Source organism: Heliangelus exortis, chromosome 19, assembly GCF_036169615.1.
Source record: "Heliangelus exortis chromosome 19, bHelExo1.hap1, whole genome shotgun sequence".
NCBI classification, from domain to species: Eukaryota; Metazoa; Chordata; class Aves; order Apodiformes; family Trochilidae; genus Heliangelus; species Heliangelus exortis.
Window position 1 is genome coordinate 5,351,648 of NC_092440.1, and position 22,404 is coordinate 5,374,051.

A 22,404-nucleotide genomic window follows, 5' to 3' on the forward strand; every position below is an offset into this window, starting at 1 on the left:
AGAAACTTCACTTTTACTGAGTTACTCAAATATATTCTGTTTAGAACATGGGTAGCTTATTTATGTTGAGTATTTGTGCTTAAGTGTATGGAAAACTGGCCCTAAGAAATAGTATAAAGCTTGATACAGCTGGTTGGCTTTGTAAACCTTAATATTCTTTTTCTCCCCACTTCACCTTTCTTTTTATACTTGTGCTTCAGGTCTCTGGCCAGAAGAATGGTATGAAGGTGTATGTGAAATTGCCACCAAGTCTCCATTACTTACATTTCCTAGCAAAGAACCACTTCGATCAGTTCTTCAGTACAATTCTGCCATGAAGAATGATACTGTGACTTCTGTAAGAATTAAATTTCTTCTATTATCTCCATCCATAATATTTCTCAGAGTTAAATGAAATAGTAACCATGTTATATTGAAATAGCACAATACCTGCTTCCTATTGGTGAAAACCAGCTTTTTTTACACGACTCTTATGACAAGAGTATTTATGTATGACTTAGATTTAGTTTTGTTGTGTGTTAATAGAGCTGGTTAGTACCTACACTATTTTATAGGTGTAGAAACCAAGTTTTTAATCCATTTTCTTATCAGACAAAAATTGACATTTTTTTAAAATGTAAAAATAAAAACAAAGAACCAAAAAAACCAAAAACCCAAACCAACAAACTCTGGAAGAAAACAACACATTTAGTTCTGAAAGAAATGCTAGGTGAGCTTCTTCCCTTTTATCCTCTGCCTTGGTACTGGTATGCTTTTCTCTCCCTAGTGTTTGCAGGATAGATTTTACCTGATTTGTGGTAGTGTTATAAAGTAGATTAAAGAGTTTCAGCTTCTGAAATGTTTTTGGCTTCCAAATAATACAGAAATCTGCATTCTGCCTAGGTATTTAGTTCTTTCAAATCAAAGAATGGCACAACAGACCCTTGAAGTTTCAGAAGTTGAATAAGGTTGATGTTGATCAAAATTACAGACATTTAGTGTAGGAATTGTATTTCTTCATTGGTAAAACTGCATGGAAAATAGCAATTGTTTTAGGAGGGAGCTTGACTCCATTATTTAATTCTGTTTTTGAAGTACCATGACTTGCTGAGTCAGAGAAGGTTGGTCTTAGTCAGCAGATGGAAGCATCCTAGTGGATTGTTTGCAAAGCTTAAAAAGTAAAAAGAGTAATAGCTGAAAGCAGATGCTTCCAGAACACAAACTAACGTAGTGCTCCCACCTCAGATAACCTCATGTATTCATCTCTAGGCTGAATTAAATGAATTGAGGAGTACCATAATAAATCTCCTGGATCCTCCTCCAGAGGTGTCAGCGTTGATCAATAAGTTGGACTTTGCCATGTCCACCTATCTCCTCTCTGTTTACCGCCTGGAGTATATGAGGTGTGTATGGACTTTTTTTCCCTGATGAATTAAAAAAAAAGAGTAAAATTAAGAACTGTGTGTTCAAATAAGAATTGCCAGACACAAAGATAAATGACAATCAGTATTCTGAGTCACTTTAGCTCTACTGAAGATTCCAAGGCTGGGAATTCGTCTGTGCAAAAATGTCTTTAGAGTAAATAAAAAAATAGAATGTCCTCTGTATAGGAACTAACAAAGGATGGGCAAAAAAATTCTTCAAAGGAGTGTCTTGCATGCAAAATCCTTTGCACAGCCTTGTGTCTCTGAAGTATAGTGTAGACACCTGCCTATTCTTGCTTAAATAAGAATAGTGTAATGTAGGAGCTGAAAGATTTTTTTTTTTAGTGTACTTCTTTTTTCCCCTCAGTAGTGTGTTGTACTAATCAAACACACTGAATTCACAGGCTTTTTTTTTTTTCTTTAAAAGTGTGTTTCTTGCTGTTACTCAAGGAAGCCTGAAGCTGAAAGCTGAGGTAGAGGTCTAGCAATGAGGAAAGTAGAAAACACCATTTTCATGTTTTGACTTAGACAATAATTGACAACAGGGTCTACCATTTCCAGAAACATCATGTCTGTATTTCAGAAACAATTTTTTAATAAGTGATACCCTATGGAAATGCCAGAGATTGTACCCTGTTAATGTATTTGTGATTATTGCATAAGTGCAACATTATCAGGTTTCCCATTCCTGAGGAGTGAATTTATTCTCTGAGGGCAAACCAGCATTTTAGGAATTGAGCCCTGTTAGTTTAATGTAGAAACAACCAGCAATGTCACACTTAGTAGAGACTTAAAATTATCATGAACTGAACAACAACTGCACGTGTGTGTTGTCCACTGTGTCATTAAAGTTTATGGGTTTCTGTTGAAGATGTTTGAAAGAAAACAAACAAAATAAACCCCTGAGTCATCCCAACCCACAAAACTCTTCTTTTCCCAGGGTTTTGCGTTCAACTGACCAAGATCGCTTCCAAGTTATGTTTTGCTATTTTGAGGATAAAGCAATTCAAAAAGACAAATCTGGTAAGATCACCTTTCTGGGTTAACTTGCAACTTGAGATACCAGGAAATTACCTCTAGGGCTGGAAATCTAAAACAAATCAAGGAATTATATAACAAAATTTATCACATTCCCTAGATTGCTGCTGCTTTATTCTTGTCAGGAATTCTGGTTTTGTTTTGAAACAACTTGTTTCAGTGCTGGTTGAGTAAACATAAACACTTTTAACCTTAAACATGGTTTATAAAGCAAATATAACCTGTCACTTCTCTCAATTCCTTAGGCATGATGCAATGTGTGATAGCTGTTGCTGATAAAGTGTTTGAAGCTTTCCTGACAATGATGGCTGATAAAGTAGGTTACATGGAAACTAAAATTTTAAAATTGTGTAAATGTTCTTATTGCTGTTTAAGAAAGTGTGCTTGTCTTTTTCCTTAAAAGCTTCATACTTCTATTTGGCATGCTTTTTAGCCTAAAACTAAGGAGAATGAAGAAGAGCTGGAGAGACATGCTCAGTTCTTGCTGGTGAATTTCAACCACATTCACAAGAGGATCAGGAGAGTTGCAGACAAATACTTATCTGGTTTGGTAGACAAGTGAGTGTGTATTTCATTTGCCTGTAATGGATTGCTTAGTGATGACATCTGCACTTGTCAGTGCACAGTGAAGTGGGTTTCTTGGCTGGTACTTCTGCTGAAACATCTTGAAAAATAACATTCAGTAGTGGGTTTAGCCTAGGGTCTGAAACCCCTGCTTAAAATGTCTGTTTCTGCTTAGTATTCCTGTGGATGGAGCAAAGCAAAGTGCTCATGGATAAATGCAGCCTCAGCTCCTGTGAAACAGCTCTGCTTAGCTTGCTCTTACAGAGATTTTGACTGTGTTGAACTGGGCTGTTGAGAGCTATGACAAGCTGTGTGTTCTGCTCAGTATGAGCTTACCTGGTGATATATTAGAGCAGCTTCATTTCTTGAAAATATTTTCTTCCTCAGATCTCTGTATTTATTGTGCATCTAAATCCTGTCTTGTTCTAGATTTCCTCATTTGCTGTGGAGTGGAACTGTGCTGAAAACTATGCTGGATATTCTGCAGACACTCTCACTGTCTCTTAGTGCAGTAAGTGCCTTTTTCAGTAATGCTGTTAGGGAAATAAAACATGCTCCCAGTTTTCTTGTCTTTTGTAGAACTGACCTTTTTTTTTCGTTGTTCTGCTTGTATTTGATACTTCTTTGAGTTCCTAATTTGGTTTTCCTTTCATCAGTGAGTTCTGTGAAGTAAGGAGTGCATTTACACCTCTATTTCATAGGTAGTAGAACTAGTGCAGGAAAGCTATCAAATGTGGTTCAGCAAGTCAAAGTGAGCATCAAGAATCAATCACTGGATTATCAATTCTGGGTTGTAACCATTGAACTCTCTCATCTGAAATTAAGATTTTGTGGGGTTTTTGTTTGGTGTTTTTTTTTTAATGAATGGTTTTCAGATTAGATTCTTTTGGTCTGTGTATGTGTATCACACATTGAATCCATGGATTTAATATATACCTACAATTTTTAGAGATGGAAATACTTTTATTTGTGTTCTAAATATTGAGGAAAAAGCATTGGATCTTTAAAATTCTTTATACTGAGAACAAATCTGAAATACAAAAACTTAGAGCTGTTCAGAGTGACTTTGAGAGCAAATATTAGCAAAAAGGATTGGTGTATCAGATTGCTTGTTTGGGGAGAGTGCTACCTGTAGTTTCATGTGATGTGTTGATCAATTTGGTCTGAGAATTGATGATTTGTTTTGTTTAGGACATTCACAAGGACCAACCATACTATGACATTCCTGATGCTCCATATAGAATAACTGTCCCTGACACACATGAAGCCAGAGAAGTAAGTGTTCCTCCTTGATTAATCAAATACAGTATTTGATTATTTTAAAAATACATATGTCACTTGGTATTTATGTTTTTCTGAATCTTACTATTCTACTTGACTCAAAGTGTGACAGTTTCTCACTTACCAAGGGTATATTTGATTGTTAGAGGAAACTTTTAAATTTACTATATTGCTGCAACCTGTCTTACTCTCTCTGTTACTTACTACACCATTAAAAATGGTGCCTCTCATTATGTTCTCTCTTTTATTGATTGTGTTGATGTTTTCTAATTCTAGAGTATTGTGAAGGATTTTGCTGCACGCTGTGGGATGATTCTGCAAGAAGCAATGAAATGGGCTCCCTCAGTTACCAAATCACATCTACAGGTAATGAGTCTGCTTCTGTGAAAGATTTAATCTTTTAATCTTTAAAATGCAAATTAAATTATGTGATGCATATTATTTTTCAGGCTCTCCAGTCAATTAAAAATTCTTCTATTACTCTGAGGTTTTCATTGTAGTAGTGGGGGAGAATAATTAGATTTTTTTTTTTTTTTACTTGTGATGTAGTCAAAGTCTATGTATCTTGAAAATTAGCAGGTTTGTAAGCAGTTGATCATCCTGGATTTATTTCATATGCATAGAGACAATGTGTTTCTTGTCAGGTGTGTGTAGTTAAGTTTCCTGTTAGTTTGCAATGATGCAGCATTTTTTATGAGCTACCTTATTTTGAAAAACACACTAATTAGTTTGTTTGTATTGTTAGGAGTACCTAAACAAACATCAGAACTGGGTGTCAGGTTTGTCCCAGCACACAGGACTGGCTATGGCTACAGAAAGTGTTTTGCACTTTGCAGGCTACAACAGACAGAACACCACTCTGGGCGTGAGTAATGGACAAAATTCTTGTTTGTTTGTTTGTGCAGCTCAGTAGCTGTCGTGTTAATTTTACAAGATTCAGTATAACCACATAATGCAAATTTCTCAAATCACCTTGGTCATAGCACTTGACCATTATGCAAAAGGTTACCTTATTTCTTTCCATCTCAAATCAAGGTATATTCCAATCATGTGGTTCTGTAAAATACTGAAAAGTAAGATGGCAACAAGCAAGGAAATAAAGCTGTATCCAATGATGTTTAAGAGTTTTCTCTAGATGATTTTTAATTATTTGACAGGAATATTTTGTGTAGGGCTTAGATGAGCTCCTTTCTGGAATAGTAACATAAGTGAGTGTCAAGTGACACTCAATTGTTCTGAGTTTTACTGAGGTTCATGCAGAACATGCTTCTCCATTAAACATTTCATGCAGTTATATGCATTTTTTGCAGTTCATTTTTCTCATTTGTGATTGTTACTTCCAATCTCTTGAAGAAGCATACAGTAGAATGTGTTATATCATCAGACAGCTCCTTTTCTAGCAGCAGCTCTGAAACTGCCTCCATGCGCAGCTTCAGCAGCTTTAGCTGTTGGTTCTCAGTTACAGTCATCCTTCTCCTAGCCAGCTCTAGTCACTAGTTGTAAAAAGGATTAAGATCTCCCAGGACTCAGGAGTGCAGTCATGTAGTTCCTGAAGAGGGGAGGTGAAAATATTAGACTAGAAAAAAGCAGAATAAAGACTATGCTGAAAGAAATGAGAAAATCTGTAACTGGAAAGGAAATAAGAGAAGCAACTTTCTCATTTTCTTAATGTTAACAGTATTTGTTTTGATTGGGGCCCTCCTGCATCTCAGCCAAGTGACAAAAGCTCATTAAGAAAGCTCTCAGATTTCCATCCATGCGAATAAAGCAGAAAGAAAAACAAAAGAATTTGCATCCATGGACATTGCTAATGCAAAGATGATAGTATGCAAATTTTATATTCAAAACGTGTAATAAGAATAGGTCTCAGAAGTTTATCCACTGCAGAGCCAAGCTATCTAGTTCTGAATCAAAACATTGCAGGAGTGTTGCATTTTTGGTGGTTTTGTTGGCTTTGTATTTTAGTATTAAATTCTCTCTATAAAAATTCATTTTACAGTATAAAGAATCATTCTTTTTTCTCGGTTTTGAGGAGATGCCTCTGAGTCCCACATTCCTGAGCTGTGTTGCAAAGGGCAACATGGATTAGTAGTGTACTACTTAAAGGCAGGAACAAAATACTCTCTCTGAATTACTGTCAGTTCAGGAAGCTGCTGTATCAAGGGGGCAGAACCCAGATCGCAACAAATCTTCTGTCTTCTTTCTTTCTTGTTCATGAAAAGGAAGCATCAGTCCCTGAAATTCTACCCTTTTAGTGCTTTTCTTGACCTTTCAAAAAGTGTATACAAAGATATATATGTCAAACTGTACACATGGAATTAATGCACCTTCCTTTTCTCATTTTCTCAGTAACTTAAACCAGGTACTGTTACACCTAATAGTCACGACCTTTGGTTTTTTGTAGCATAAACAAAACCTAAATTTAAAATATATGAATGTATAAATAGAAAACAAGACTAGTAGCTGAATATGAACAATATGAACATTTTTATGTGGTCTGGTCATAGGCAACCCAGTTAACTGAAAGACCAACCTGTGTGAAGAAGGACTACTCCAACTTCATGGCTTCTCTCAACTTGCGCAACCGCTATGCAGGAGAGGTAAGTACAAGATTTTTCATGAGCCAAGGCTGTGAGCTCTGCCATGGCCCATCAGGGGACAGTGTCCCTTTCAACCTAAACTGTGGTATGGTTTAATTTTATTTTAAGCTAAGACTCTAAAGCTAAATTCGTTCAAGATAAAGGGCATAATTTTCCAAGGTTATTAAATAGATCATTTTACTGTTGGTCTTGCAGAAAGTTCTTAAATTGCAGATAAAGCTAAAGATTTAGCAAAGCAGCAACAAAAGATGTCTGGGCTTGTGGACTCCCTTAATTGACACCTGCCTAGTATCAAACTAAATTCCTGAAAATACTGTTCTGTGTTGAAAAATCTGTTGTATTTTACAGGTTTCTGGAATGATTCAGTTTTCAAATGCTACAGGACGAGCATCTGACCTGAATAAACTGATGGTCAAAGAGCTGAATACTGCTCTGGAATCAGGCCACGCTGAATTCTACACCCAGGCCATGTTTAAGTTGACTGCACTGCTAATAAGCAGCAAAGGTATTGAAAAACAAATGAAGTTCTGCTTTCTGGCTGTGAATGCCAAGAGTAATAAGCTACAAAAACTACCCATATACAAACCCAGTATGCATCAGCTTGAAGCAAAACTGTGTTTTGAGATTTTTCAATCAGGCTCGTATTAGGGAAGATCTTCTTAACCTAGAGGATTTTTTTAGGAATTGATTATTACACACCATGCACACCAGTTCCATGCTGATGTGAAAAGCATGTATTTATTCTGTTGGAGAAATCTGAGTAAATGTTTGTTTTCAGATTGTGATCCCCAGCTCCTTCATCATCTGTGTTGGGGACCCCTGAGAATGTTCAATGAACACGGCATGGAAACAGCAATTGCTTGCTGGGAGTGGCTGCTTGCTGCCAAGAATGGGATAGAAGTACCGGTAGGAAGTGATTTAACAACTCTTTTCTCTGCCCCTGCAAAGGAGGGAGAGAGAAAATTGAGATTAACAGCTATTGTGGATCTGTGTCAAATAAGGATGTTAAATGCATTGTTAATCACTTTACGCTGTCAGAAAATATCTGTTCACCCTCAAAAAATGGTCTGTGGGAAACAGCTCTTTCTCAGCAGCAAGAATGATAAAGCCAAAGAAATCTGTTAGGATCTCAGCTGTACAATTTACTTTGCTGAGGTGCCTGAGCTGCTCATGAATCAGGTTCTAAACTACCACAATTTACAGAATGGTATCTTAAAACAAATAGAAATCAATGTCCCTGCTCATCAGTCAGAGCCTCTGGCATCTGGCATTGCACCCTTGCATAAAAAATAGGCTTGCAAGTCTCCTGATCCTGTAACAGGCTGGACCAGCTGTGTTTTGTGAGGTGGAGATGAACCTAATAGAAATAAAGCAATTCAGCATGGTGTGGTGACAGCCCACACACAGCTGAGAAAGCTACTTCTGATAACTGCTCCAGTTTCTGGGCACTGAGGTTTTACTTCCTGAAGATGATATCAATCTAAGTTTACTTAAATTTGCTTAAATGAACATGCCAAGGTTTTTAACTTCATAAGCATCAGTTTTTTGTATTTTTTTTCTTTGGCTTCCTGTAAATTTCTTTGTCTCTTGTTGAGGAGATCAGAAAAGCACCCTTGGTTGCTGGGCCTCCTTTCTATCAGAGGACGCTGCTTACTGGAGCAGGTTCAGCAAAAGTGAATTAATTTAATGTTATGTCATCATTATGTTGTGCATTTCCTCAGCTGGATGTGCTTATGGGGCAAACTGTGCTTTGTAGTACATGAGAACCTGGCAAATGCTGTCTCTGCTCTCCTGGTATAGGAAGCAGTAACCTTTAGTAGAGCAGAAGGATGATTCCCTCGGTAACTTAGGATGGCAAAGAAACATTTTATTTCAGGTGAGATGTATAGCCAGGGCTTTACCTTCCCATTAATATGACAGTGAATTTTAATTGGTGTATTAGATTCTTATATGCCCTTTAGAGAAAGGTTGTGCCATCCACATAAGAAGGTCCTTTTCAAGTGGAAAACACCATAAATTTCCTTTTTTCAGTTCATGCGAGAAATGGCAGGAGCCTGGCAAATGACAGTTGAGCAGAAATTAGGCCTGTTTTCTGCTGAGCAGAAAGAAGCAGATCCATTAGCAGCCTCAGAAGAGAGCCAGCCAAGACCTTGTCCACCAGAGGTGACTCCACATTACATCTGGATAGAGGTGTGTATTTCTTCCCAGTGTCCTGCATATGGTTGTGGTTTTTTAATTTTTTTTAGATGTTTTTTTAGATTTTTAGATGAGCATAAGAACTGAGGGGGAGAAAGGTGTTTGAAATAGAAGAGACTGGGGGGGTTTTTTTGAGTTGAAGGTCAAAGGAAGCACACCATGCCTTTCTCTCTCTTCCAGTTTTTGGTGCAGAGATTTGAAATAGCCAAGTACTGCAGTTCTGACCAAATTGAGATCTTCTCCAGCCTGCTCCAGAGGTCTCTTTCGTTGAACATAGGAGGGTCAAAAGGCAGCTTGAATAGGCATGTGGCAGCAATTGGACCCCGATTTAAGTGAGTAGTTTTGGTTTTTTTTTCCTTTGATGGAAGAAATGAGGTTATAGAGGGGTGGTCCTTGGCTTCAAGTGGTGAAAACTCCTGTAAAAGCCTGGAATGATGTATAGTCTAAGCTCTGTGGTTCAAAGTAGAAGTAGATGACTTTAGCTTGAAAGTAATTTTTGGTACTTCAGAAAACTTTGTGGGATAATTTCGTATAGTGAATTGTCCACGTTATGGATCCCAGTCAGTGTATAAGGTAGGGGTAATATTGCACCATCAATTGCTTTTGTTTTTTATGATTTGAAGGCTTCAATTTTGTATAGTTCCATAATCACAGCTTTAGGATCACAATGGTGAAATTATGTTAATGAAAACAGCTTGCCAAGAGCTCCAAAAGACTCATTCCAATGAGCTGAATGGAATTACAGCTGTAGCTGTGGTTTCTATGGTGTTGCATTGGTCACCATTTTGGGAACACCAAAACTTTTATTCTCCATTTTACTTGCTAGGTTACTGACTCTGGGGTTGTCTTTGCTTCACGCTGATGTGGTTCCAAATGCAACGATTCGAAATGTTTTGAGAGAAAAGATTTATTCAACTGCATTTGATTATTTCAGGTACCTTTTTAATTTGCAACTACTCACTGAAAGTGTGTGTGTGATTTCCTGAACTTCCTCTATGCTTCAAAGCAGCAGCTGTCTTTCTCTTTCAGTGATTTAACTTCTTTTTCACCAATTTTGACAGAAACTTTCATTTTCCTTGTGTTTTTATGTAGTTCATAAACCATTTCTAAGAGGCTTAGATAAAAGTTGCAGTTTTTACATGTGGTTTATAAAGTAGTACCTTCAGGAATGCTTCTGTTCTTTTCCTTATTTTGAAGCATGTACACCCACACTGATGGTTTAAATGTTTGTCGTGGGCACAAAGAATAATAGACAGGAATGTCTGAATGTGAGGAGGTCAGTCAGTCACAGTATTAAATTTCAGATTAATCCAAGATGCTGACATACTGCTGCTCAATTTTCAGTTATAATAGGAAGTTTGTACTCTTCAGTCAGACAGAATAAAGCAATGAGGATAAACTGTAATTATATATTCTATACTATAGATTCTGGTCAGAATAAGTGATATGACTAGGTTAGATTTGTTGTGGGGTTTGTTTTTTTTTTCTAATGCATTCATCTTAACATTAATTGTCTGATTTCTTTAAGTTGTCCCTCAAAGTTCCCTACACAAGGGGAAAAGAGGCTTCGTGAGGATATCAGCATATTGATCAAGTTTTGGACAGCAATGTTCTCAGACAAGAAGTATCTGACAGCCAGCCAGCTTGTGCCACCTGGTGAGTTCCTTTATGTGCTGTTTCAAAAGTCTGTTGTTTCTCTGAGTCAGTTCTGCATCAGATCTTTGCTCTGTTGTTAGATAATCAAGATACCAGGAGCAACCTGGATATCAACGTTGGGTCTCGGCAACAGGCTACACAGGGATGGATAAATACTTACCCATTGTCCAGTGGCATGTCAACCATATCTAAAAAATCAGGTACATTTTTGACTGTGACCAGCTCATTGCAGCCAACTATACAGCATATTTCATATGCTTAAAATCAATATTTACCTTGAATATTGGACTCTTGTTCTTCTGGCAGGGTATTTATTTACTAGTGCCAAACTTTGGATCAGGGGCAGAAAAAGTCTTAACTGGTAGCAAGCAGCAGAGTTCTGAAATTACTTTGTCTTTTTGACAGGATGTTCAATTCTGTAGTGCAAAAGAAATAAGTCTGGAGGTCAAAATGTATTGAAGTCCTGTAAGGAACCTGCTTTGTTTGTTTAAACATGCCCCTAATGCTCTCTGGGGGCAACAGAATGACATTAGATTGTGGGCTGTGTTTTTGTACAGTTGTAAACTATGTGCTTTTTTTTTTTAGTTGGCTGTCATGTTTCTATAATGAATGCAATACTGGCTAAGTTGTACTCCATATTTTCAGAGAGCATCTGTATGATGGGTGGCTGCAGTGCTGACTTTCTGAAGTCACTCTGATCTAAGTTTACAACTGTCCTATGGTTTGTTACTCAGTTCTGATGTGTTAATGTTGCCAGATGTGGACAGTTTGAAAGTATAGTTTAACACACTGAACAAAAGCCACTGAAAACTTTTTTATCCTTTTCTCAAGGAATGTCTAAGAAGACAAACAGAGGTACTCAGCTGCACAAGTACTACATGAAGCGAAGAACATTACTGCTCTCATTGCTGGTGAGTCTTCAGAAGAATAGGGAAACTACATGAATTTCTAAGACCCTGTTGTTGTGGCAGGATAAATAAACTAAAGTATGAAATCAGGAGTGGGTTTATTTTTTCCAGAAAAAAGTCCTTTTTTTCTGTTTCCTTCAGGCTACTGAGATTGAACGCTTAATCACATGGTACAATCCACTGTCTTCCCCTGAGCTAGAGTTGGATCAAACTGGAGAGAGCAGTGTAGCAAACTGGAGGTCTAAGTACATCAGTCTTAGTGAGAAGCAGTGGAAGGATAATGTAAATCTGGCCTGGAGCATTTCTCCTCATCTTGCTGTACAGCTGCCTACCAGGTGAGATATTAAAAACCAACCAAAACAAAACAAGTGGTATCTAATTTCTGCTGCCTTAGGAGCAGAAACTGCTGATGACACTTGGTCCTCTTTACAGCCCCCTTGCCCACTTTAACAGCTGTTTCAGACCTTTGAAATTAAAGGAACTAGATTACTTCTCATACACTCATTTGGCTCAGGCTCTAGTGAAGTCCAGGTTCCTTTCCTGCCACCCATTATTTGCTAACACATAGATGGTGTTTTGTTCAGAAGAAATCATGTTTGTTTTTTAAAAGTATTTAAGCCATTAGCAAGCATAGCACTTAAACAGTGCTAAAAGTATCTCTGAATGAAGTGTTTTAGCTGTATATTGGTTTGCACTTCAATAACTATTATAGGACAATTAGCATAGTTGGCTCTGGAAGGGAAAGGAAATTCTTTCCCCCTTACAACAGTGACAGTTTTTGCCAAGTAGAATTCTGTGAACTTTTCTCTAGAATCCCAGACAGAGTTTTTCAGCCAAGAATTTAATAATGGGCTGAAATACTAGTGGCTTATACAAAAGCATTGGATGAGGACCAGTTGTTCCTGAATCCACTTTTGACAGCATCTCAGTCCCTCAGTGTGCCTTATTTCATAGTTGGACTATTTGTTTATTAAGCATATACTTTTCAGCTGTTTGCTGTCCTCATCTTCACATAAATAGAAAAGACTGTAAAACTCTAATATTGTTGTTGCATTAATGGTTATGCTTAGATTTAAGAACACTGAAGCTATTGGAACAGAAGTGACCCGTCTGGTTCGGTTAGACCCAGGAGCTGTTAGTGATGTTCCTGAAGCAATAAAGGTACTTATGAATGTTTTTACTGTTACAGGGCCCCAGTATGGCAGTTTATTCCAGATATATTGTAAAATATATCTAGTTCTAGTTCTGTTCTCTGTCTCTCTTCAAGTGAGAGAACGTAGGAGAGAATAACAGAACATCTGTGGAAATAAGTGTTGGGGCAAGAATCACTGCTAATAAGAGGTTGTTAGTTAGATAATGATACATCTTGCTCCTGAGTGTATTCTAACCATATACAAAATGTCTCAAAACTCATCACTTGCCATACATCCATGATTTCTGTTCCTTTCGCATAATATGTAAAAAAGAGCACTGGTGGGTGCTGCTGCTGAAATGAATTCAAGCTTAACCCATTGTGTGTGTGAAAAGGCCCAGCCTCTTAAAATGGAAGAATCTCTTCATGCTGATCTGCAGTGAAACACTCTAGTCTGTCAATGCAGTCTTGTCAGAGCTGCATTCTGTATGTCACCAACAAAGTAGATGACAGAAAAACTGAATCTTCTTCAATGCTTTCAAAAGGGCTCATCCTTTCTTCTTCTCCCTATCCTACAACTCCTGTACTGTGCTTTTGGTAACTTGACCTCAGTAACTTCAGCTGGTGATTTGGGAGGTGAGGTGATTCCAATAGTTAGATTTCCTTGGAAAAAAATGCATTAGATAAAATAGCTGTGGTTTTGTATAAAAAAATGTATCATTTTTCACTTCCCTGGCACAGGAAGCCAGACTATGGCATTATTGTCTGATGTGTATTACCCAGACATTATTGGCTGCTATAAACTCCTAATGTATCTTTACTTTTTCAGTACCTGGTGACCTGGCATACAATTGATGCTGATGCACCTGAGCTCAGCCATGTTCTGTGCTGGGCACCAACAGATCCACCAACTGGCCTGTCCTATTTTTCAAGCATGTATCCACCTCATCCTCTAACAGCTCAGTATGGGGTTAAAGTCCTGCGATCTTTTCCTCCGGTAAGATGAGTCCCAGGAGAGCCTGAACACCCCAAGTCAAGTTATGGCCTTTAGTCATTGTGGCTTGGTTTTAATGCCATGGAGACACATGTGTGCTAAATAGGCAAACCACATTGCAGAATGTGGATAGGGATGAAAAGGTAAAGTTGACTGTTTCACATAATACTGGCTCATGTACTATTTAACTTTTTTGTTATAAGTCAAATTAAGCTGAATTCCTCAGGGGACTCTTCTCAAATTGCTCCATGTGAATCTTTTCTCAGTGGAAAGGTGTTTCTTCTGAAGCATCAGAAGACTGGATTTTTAACATCTGTCAGACTTTAGGACTGTATAATGTATGATAATGAAATTTCTGAAGAGAGTAACAGGACAGGAAAGTATTTTTATTTTAGGAGGTGTATAGTTTTAAATAAAGAGGCAGTATTATTTTGTTCATATATTAGCTGAAGGGAGCTCTCTTCTGTGCGTGTGACCTCTCTTCACTTCCAGCTACAGTAACAGTAAAACCCTGCTATCTTTTCTCTTTCAGGATGCCATTTTATTCTACATTCCACAGATTGTGCAGGCACTTCGTTATGACAAGGTGAGGATATGAAATAGGTGCATACAAACAAAACAGACTATAAGCAACCTTTAGACTTAAAACTGCAAATCAGACAAAATTCAAGCTTTAATGCTGCTTATTGTTATCCTACATCTCTAAAACATAGAAGAAAAAGTACTGTCTCTAGAGGCTGGCTTGTTTTGGATACACCTCTTTCATGAACAGGTAAAGTTGAGAAACCAGGGGCTAAGTAACTCATCTCTCAGGAAAGAGATTTGTTCATGGGAAACACCAGATGAGAACTCTGTCTGAATAAAGCTTTGGAAAGTCTGCATGAGACAAGCAATAATGAAATTACATTGCTGTCCTTAATCATTCTGCTGTGGAGTTAACCAGAGAAGACATCTATGGATGTCTTGTGCTCCATCCTGTATATGAAATTGCATTTTAGCTTCATCTTGAAGAAGCCAGAAGTAAAGCTTGACAGCCAAGTTCAGAGTTCATTAATGTGAGATCATTGTTATCTGTGAACTCTGGCCAGGGCAGTGTTTTCAGGTAAAGGCATTCCCAGCCTGCAGTGTGACTGTACTTACTCTTTGAGGACTTTGCACATGTGTGCATCCTCTGCAATGCAGAGCAAGAACATCAGATACCTTGTCTGTTAGTATCAGTTCAACACAAACATCTGCAGACTACAGAAGTTGCTGCAAGTAGAGGAAAGCCAATGCAACTTCTGGAATGGGTAGGGTTCCCTTGTACACTTCCACTTCTTTTGTAAACTTGTTCTTACTTTTTAGAATTTCTGTGGAACTCTGCCAGCACGTGCAGTTCTTTACATCAAAATGTGTAGTCCATATGACACTGTCTAGATTTCTGGTTTTACGAAAGCATTTAGTGATTCCCAGCAAGATCAATGCCTCTATTTCACTGTGCCTTGTACACACAGTAGGGTATGTCCTAAGCTCAAAGAGGTTTGAAATCCAAATAGAACAGATTAGAAAATGGCACAGAGGTAGGAAGAAGGTTGGTCAGAATAGCAGAGTAGGTCAGTAATAAAGCTGAAAACAGTTTAGGTCAATTTGCTACCTGTTAAAAACCTGTGTCATTATTCAAAGGTCTTTTTGAGTGTGTGAATGAAAATGCAGAGGTCTTCTTTCCGTTAAGTATTTCTGCATTTGGAGAATAGCTGTTAGAAGCAGTAATACCAAGTCTGTTAGAGCTGTAATGATTTTTGGTCCTTCCTGGACTGGATATGGTTGCAGATGGGTTACGTTAGAGAATACATCCTGTGGGCAGCTGCCAAATCCCAGCTCCTGGCTCACCAGTTCATCTGGAACATGAAAACAAATATCTACCTGGATGAAGAAGGACACCAAAAAGATCGTAAGTGCTTTAAAATATAATCTAGCTTGATCCCTTTCCTTGTCTCAGTTCAGACTAAGTCTCCTTCCTGCTTCTCTCCTGTCAGGAGGGATCCTTTTAGCTAGGAACTTCTCTTTCATTTGCAGAGGTAGGGCTTGTTCTTTAGAAGTGTTCTGATGGACAGAATGGCTCAAAAGAGATGCAGCAATGTTTGCATCAGTACCTTTTTTTTTTGAATACTATTTTGAAAGTGGCTGTTTCCTTCACCCATATCAATTTGCTTTCTGAATTAAGCTTCTGACGCAAATGCTTCCTTCTTCACATGCAGCTGACATTGGGGAACTCCTGGAGCAACTTGTAGAGGAGATAACTGGCTCCTTATCTGGCCCAGCCAAGGAGTTCTACCAACGGGAATTTGATTTCTTTAATAAAATCACCAATGTTTCAGCCATCATCAAGTAAGTGCTGTACTTCTTGGGGGGCTCACAGTTCTGTTAATTGCCAGTGTCCTGATTAAAGAGATTGAGTCACATTTCGGAGTATTGGAATAGTGTTCTCAAGAGTTTAAATACAAACACAGAAATCAAAACACAGAACACCACAAAACCAAAAACCTCAAGCATAGGTGAATGTTTTATCTTCTGCTAAAACTCCAGAAAATTGCCTTTTCCCCAGATTTCACTGCACAGTGTAATACAAAGACAATTGTTCTTTTTGCACATCTAAGACTTTTTCCTTCATTCCTAAATTGTGGTTATGGAGGAAGATCTGATGTCATAACCAATGGACTGCTGATCTCTTAAAGCTGGACGTCCTGCTCATAGAGAGATTCTCACTGTTGATTGTAAAGGCAGCAGTAAGATGATCTATAATATAAAGCTTGCCAGTGGATGGCAGCAGCTGAGCACACAAGCTTTAAGTCTATAAGTGTGGTTTCATTGTATGTTTTTAAAACATAGGTGTGTGAAAGTATTGGAAGTCATAAAATGTATATCCTGGAACAAGCCTCTTTTAAAATGAAGCCTTGCAAGCCTCTAGTATAAGGGCATCAGGACACTTTCATCACAGAAACAATCCAATATTTGGTGCCTTCTGTGTGGCTATCAAGATGCTTTCACCCAGCAGGATGAGTTAAAAGAGGGGTGTAGGGTCTGAAGATCTTGATATTTAGAATTCAATCCATTCTTTGTTAGTATGGAGTAATAATTAAGCAACAGATGATCACTGTGCTTTGCAAGCATTACATTTTGTACCCCAGCCTTAAAATGAATCTGTTTTTTGTGCATCTCCAGTGTAGAGGCAAAATGAAGGAGATGCTGTTTGGTTTGTAGATGGCATAAATGAAAAAAATGTGTCATCTGTGGTGATTTCATTAAATGTTATGTTGCTGCTTCAGTAATCTGCTGCACTGCTTAAAACAAGAGCATAAGTGGTGCCTTTTAGTTGCATACTGCTATACCAGCTGAGCATGTGATTGTGTGACTATTTCAAGAGATGTTTAACACAAGTGCCTGTGCAAATTGGGTAACTACACATACTAGTGGTTAACCATTACTATGTTAACCCTGATGGTTAACCATGGTACCAGTTATCCAGTTGACACCTGCAACATGCTAAGCATGTGAACAAATCAGGCATTTTGCTGGCTTGTCCTTTTCCAGTTAGCAATGTTCTTATTCTAGAATAAGTTCCACAAGTGAAAATTATATTGATCTCATGTACAAAGGTACAATGCTCAACTTTCAACTGAATAAGGAAAAAATCTTCATATATTTCATTCACATCTCTCATGCTGTTCAGATTTGTGAACAACCTGTATATCAAATCAGTGTTAAATCTACAAAGTAAAGACTATAATCTTCATTAAGATAGAGATCTTAGTCACACAGACTTCTCTTTTAGTGAAGTTCCTATAAATTTGAAACAAATGTGAGGTTACTATATAGAATAATATATAGTGTACAGATAAATAAAATATCCCTCATCTTTCTAGGCCATTCCCTAAAGGAGATGAAAGGAAAAAAGCTTGTTTGAGTGCTCTGTCTGAGGTGAAAGTGCAGCCTGGTAAGAAGTGATTTAATTATATAATATAGTGGGCTTTGTGCACTCAACATGGGTACTGTATTTTCTGGAAGCAAATATTGAAATCTCTGCAGGTGGCAGCTCTCAGTTTCGATGCTGGTGGCAGCTCTTTTGTTACAGTTGGGTTGTTTTTCCTCTTGGAAATATTCAAATATTTTTACCCACCAAGTAGTTTTCATATGGTGCATCAAAACTTGCCCAAGAGCAAGTTAGATAACACATATCATGAATAAAAATAAAAACACATGTCTGAAGAAGGAAGGTAAGTAAGATCTTTTTCTTTGGACTGCCTTCTTTTACAAAAAGGTGAACTGCTTTTGACAAGTTATGTTATATCCAGAATGAAGTGTGTCCAAGTCCTTTCATTCTCCTTTTTTCCCATCAGGCACTTGCTTGAAACATCATTGTCTGAAAGTCCATACAAATCTTGAACATATATTTCCCCAGTCTGAATCTTCTCTTTAAAATACTTTGATAAAAGCTTTTCCTGATCTCTGTCTAACAGGTCTCAATTCTCCTACCATGTGGAGTTGTTAAGGGCCCTCCCTAGTACACTGGGATGTACTGCTACATCCTGTTAGGGACTATTTTAAGATAAGTCCTCTCTGTATATTCCTGTGGTACAGATTCTGCACCACTAGTTCAAAATTGTATTATTTTCTGTCTGTCATTCACTAATGCAACTCTACTGAAATTATAGACACTAACATTAATTATTCTCCAGCTTGCATTGTCACATTAGCAAATAGATTTGTTCTTAGCTGTCCCTGTTTTTTCCAGGCTGTTACTTGCCCAGCAATCCTGAAGCTATTGTTCTGGACATTGATTACAAATCAGGAACTCCTATGCAGAGGTATCATGCTCTTCTTACATTCTTCCATTAAGTTAATTAATGATATCAAGGCATTTTTCTGGAAATTCTTGTTTGGCTAACTTGTTCTCATCATCATCTTTGTTTTTATTACAATTCAGTGCAGCAAAAGCACCCTACCTGGCCAAATTTAAGGTGAAACGATGTGGAGTTAGTGAGCTTGAAAAGGAAGGTTAGTAACTGTGTCTTAATCATTGAAACTAGTAATTAAGAATCAGCAATTCCTTTAAAATTACCTGCTTTTAGTGACCTGTACTGCTGCAGTAAAAATATTTTCATGTTGAACTTTGAAGCAAAACTGGATCAAAGCAAGAGAGTAGAAAATTCTGAAAACTTAAATCAATTTTTTGCATTTTTTTTTAATGTCACAGCTATGGTACTTAGGGCATTTGCCTTGCAAGACATAAATATCTGTAGTGCACTTGCAGGGAAATGTTGTCTTTTTGAGTACAGAGAGCCATGATATGAAGTTTCTAATTTAAGTCCCTGTCTGAGTTTTGCTTTTTCCTCTTCTTGCAGGTCTGCGTTGTCGTTCTGATTCCATAGATGAAAGTGCAGAAGAAGGGGTGGACAGTAAGAAAATCTGTTGGCAGGCAGCTATCTTTAAAGTGGGAGATGACTGCAGACAGGTACAAAGCCATCAGGCTTTACAGTAAAAGAAGACAGATGTGTAGGTGACAATATGTAAGAAAGAAAAAAAACTTTAGTATAGAAATATTTTGTTTTGGAATTTTGAGAATCACTGCTAGTTATGGACTGAGGGAGAGAATGGTGCTGTTGGCACTGGATAAATTCAGGTTTGGAAACCAAGGTCATTCATTCAAGACAGTTTACCATAACTTGATACACGTTTTCAGAGTTTATTTTCTCATTGAACTCTTGGTAATATAGCAGTAGTTTCCAGGGTGGTATCTTGTAAATTGAAGCTTGATTGGTTTTGATTAAGTGGGAACACTGGTGATTACCCCTGGTGTTATTAGCAGCCCTCTTATCAAAGACTGATGGAAAAGTTTGTTCTTCATAGGTCAGCAGTTAAATCTTCAGTGCTGCTTGCTACCCACTTAAACAGCATTTCTCTTTTCCCTTTTTGATTTATCCCATAGTCATAGAGCATACACAAGCACACATCTGCAGACCTGCTGGGGTAACTTAATGTTCACTTCAGAGTTCTCCAGAGCATTTTTGTAATCTAACTTATGATCCATAATTCCTGTAATGCCTGTATAATTTTTTTCTTGTGTAACAGGACATGTTAGCTTTACAAATCATCGATCTCTTCAAGAACATATTTCAGCTGGTAGGCTTGGATCTCTTTGTGTTTCCATACAGAGTGGTGGCCACAGCTCCAGGGGTAAGTGGACAATTAACTGTAGTGCTGTAAAAAATAGTTTCTAATCAAAAAAACTTCATTTTCCAGCACACATAAAAATTCCATCCTGCAGGGAATTACTTCCCACATCACTTCTGCCAAATATTTGGAGTACTAGTGACAGAAAGAGTCTTTCCTCTCCAGCATCCTGCTTTTCTAAAGCTTTTGGCTCTGAAGTTTTGCCTGTGGTTATTCATGTTTGTTGTTTGATTTTTGGGACTACATTGTGCAAGTCAGTGGAAAGTCACAGAGCTTGTCTTATGTTGCACAGAAATCCTAAAAAACTGGTTATACTTTTTTTTTTTTTTTTTAATAAACTAGAAATTCTGTATTCAGTCATCTGTAGGCTTACCCATACTTCCCAGGGGACCTGTATGACTGCCAAGAGCCATGGACAAAATGTATGTTGGGAGTGTGCTTTACAGACCTGCTTCTCTTCTTCCCCTTCAGTGTGGTGTTATTGAATGCATTCCTGACTGCACATCCCGTGACCAGCTGGGCAGGCAGACAGACTTTGGGATGTATGATTACTTTACAAGGCAATATGGAGATGAATCTACCCTTGCATTCCAGAAGGTAAAATATCAGTTTGCAAGCACAGTAAAATCTCAATTGAGAAGCATTCTAGCTATAAAAAATAATGACAAATATTTGGATAATGACTACCATTATGCTTTATCTGGTTTCTGATGCTGATAATCCATTTTTATCTATGAGTGAGTTAGCTAAAGAAGTTACTGCAGCTGTAGATGTATGGAAAATGTCATTGAACATTAATCATGAATGGAAAAAAACTTAGTTCAGTTGTATCTGCTCGTGGGATGAAGAGTTATTAAATTCTGTGTTGTTCTGATCTGTTTTATCTTTTTGTTTGTACAGGCTCGCTACAATTTCATCCGCAGTATGGCTGCCTACAGTCTTCTCTTGTTTCTGCTCCAGATCAAAGACAGGCATAATGGCAACATCATGCTGGACAAAAAAGGACACATCATTCATATTGGTCAGTCATATTTCCATTCACACTCCAGTAGTTACCTTTTCCTCCTGCTGCAGTGCTCATAGAAGACAATTAGCTGTTTTCTCTTTGAGATCAGTCAATTGCATGCATTGTAAATATATGTGGGATTTTTTTCATGTCTGTTCAGTATTGTGTATTCATATTGCCAGCTTCTGGGCAAATGTGGCTTTGCAAAGTCTTACCAGCTTCAGGAAAGAATATAGAGACATGTATGGATTTTATGCATGCATGCATACTTATACATACATACATGTGTATTTACATGTATGAATACATAAAAATATCTTTGGGTTCCTCTCATCACTGTATGAGTATGAGTTAAATTTGATAAGTGTATTTATATAATTGTATGGGGCTGTAACCTCTGCTCCAGCTTTTCTTTTCTTTAACTGCACAGATATTTCATCAAGGAGTTTTTATTTGATGTCATTGTTTAGTGCAGTGTCATGGTGATGATTCTTTTGTTGGTGTTCTTACACTTCACCAAAGCTTTTTTCCCCTCAGAGTTAAAACATTGGCAGAAAATGTAGGTATTAATACATGAAATGAATCTCTCCTTTTTCTATAAGCTTCCACAGCACACAATTAACCAACAAAGGTTATCTTTTGTGTACAGATTTTGGATTCATGTTTGAAAGCTCACCTGGTGGAAATCTGGGCTGGGAGCCTGACATTAAGCTGACTGATGAGATGGTGATGATAATGGGAGGAAAAATGGAGGCAACTCCGTTCAAATGGTTTATGGAGATGTGTGTCAGAGGGTATCTGGCAGTCAGGTGAGATGTTCTTAACACAGAAGTGGAAGTGCTTGCATGCCTAAAGCTAAATGAGAAGATAAATAATAATAAACATGTGTCACTAGGGGATCTGAGCCTGTCAGACTATCCTGGTACATATTGCAAACTTTGAAACAACTTAATACACCTGCAATTGTACAGCCTAACTGTGTTTTCTGTTATTTTGGTATGTTTGAAGTTGTATATATTATATTCAATTTCTAAATGTGTTTTTACACACGTTGAGGAGAGAAGTCTGGGGAAAGTTTTGGGTTTAGGCAAAAATGTTAGCCCAGTAGCAGAGTAATAGATTGGTAGGTAATAAAGGTTCTGAGTGGGAGGAGAGAAAGAAGTGAAGTTGGGCTGAAGTAGCAAAGAATAATGTTGTGGTATTGCTGGATTTGCCTTTCATACTGTTTGGATGGACTGAGGCAACTTTCTGATGCCAAAGAAATGTTGTTTACTGAAATGTTCCACTGTATAATACTCCTTGAGACTTCATCTTGTAGCATTCCAACTATCTGGTAGTCCAACATAAAGGAGTGAAATTGAATTAAAGTGACATATTGCAAGCAATGGTGTTGCTCCAGCAGCAAATGTAAAAGGA

General features: G+C 37.7%; 1 protein-coding gene across 5 annotated transcripts in view; it reads left to right on the plus strand.

The window, feature by feature from the left end:
- PI4KA (phosphatidylinositol 4-kinase alpha) overlaps positions 1-22,404 on the plus strand; it is a 57,498-nt gene that overhangs the window by 32,579 nt on the left and 2,515 nt on the right. For all 5 annotated transcript variants that reach the window (XM_071763471.1, XM_071763473.1, XM_071763472.1 and 2 more), the window contains 32 exons: positions 201-337; positions 1,249-1,382; positions 2,344-2,426; positions 2,687-2,757; positions 2,875-2,999; positions 3,435-3,516; positions 4,197-4,280; positions 4,563-4,652; positions 5,032-5,151; positions 6,794-6,886; positions 7,235-7,391; positions 7,665-7,792; positions 8,918-9,076; positions 9,263-9,414; positions 9,909-10,016; positions 10,611-10,738; positions 10,819-10,938; positions 11,570-11,649; positions 11,788-11,981; positions 12,717-12,807; positions 13,608-13,775; positions 14,305-14,358; positions 15,582-15,702; positions 16,010-16,139; positions 17,675-17,745; positions 18,544-18,616; positions 18,736-18,806; positions 19,154-19,263; positions 19,881-19,985; positions 20,454-20,579; positions 20,883-21,003; positions 21,638-21,797. In XM_071763471.1, the coding sequence (XP_071619572.1) occupies positions 201-337; positions 1,249-1,382; positions 2,344-2,426; positions 2,687-2,757; positions 2,875-2,999; positions 3,435-3,516; positions 4,197-4,280; positions 4,563-4,652; positions 5,032-5,151; positions 6,794-6,886; positions 7,235-7,391; positions 7,665-7,792; positions 8,918-9,076; positions 9,263-9,414; positions 9,909-10,016; positions 10,611-10,738; positions 10,819-10,938; positions 11,570-11,649; positions 11,788-11,981; positions 12,717-12,807; positions 13,608-13,775; positions 14,305-14,358; positions 15,582-15,702; positions 16,010-16,139; positions 17,675-17,745; positions 18,544-18,616; positions 18,736-18,806; positions 19,154-19,263; positions 19,881-19,985; positions 20,454-20,579; positions 20,883-21,003; positions 21,638-21,797 (3,646 nt within the window). The remainder of the gene's footprint in view (positions 1-200; positions 338-1,248; positions 1,383-2,343; positions 2,427-2,686; positions 2,758-2,874; positions 3,000-3,434; positions 3,517-4,196; positions 4,281-4,562; positions 4,653-5,031; positions 5,152-6,793; positions 6,887-7,234; positions 7,392-7,664; positions 7,793-8,917; positions 9,077-9,262; positions 9,415-9,908; positions 10,017-10,610; positions 10,739-10,818; positions 10,939-11,569; positions 11,650-11,787; positions 11,982-12,716; positions 12,808-13,607; positions 13,776-14,304; positions 14,359-15,581; positions 15,703-16,009; positions 16,140-17,674; positions 17,746-18,543; positions 18,617-18,735; positions 18,807-19,153; positions 19,264-19,880; positions 19,986-20,453; positions 20,580-20,882; positions 21,004-21,637; positions 21,798-22,404) is intronic.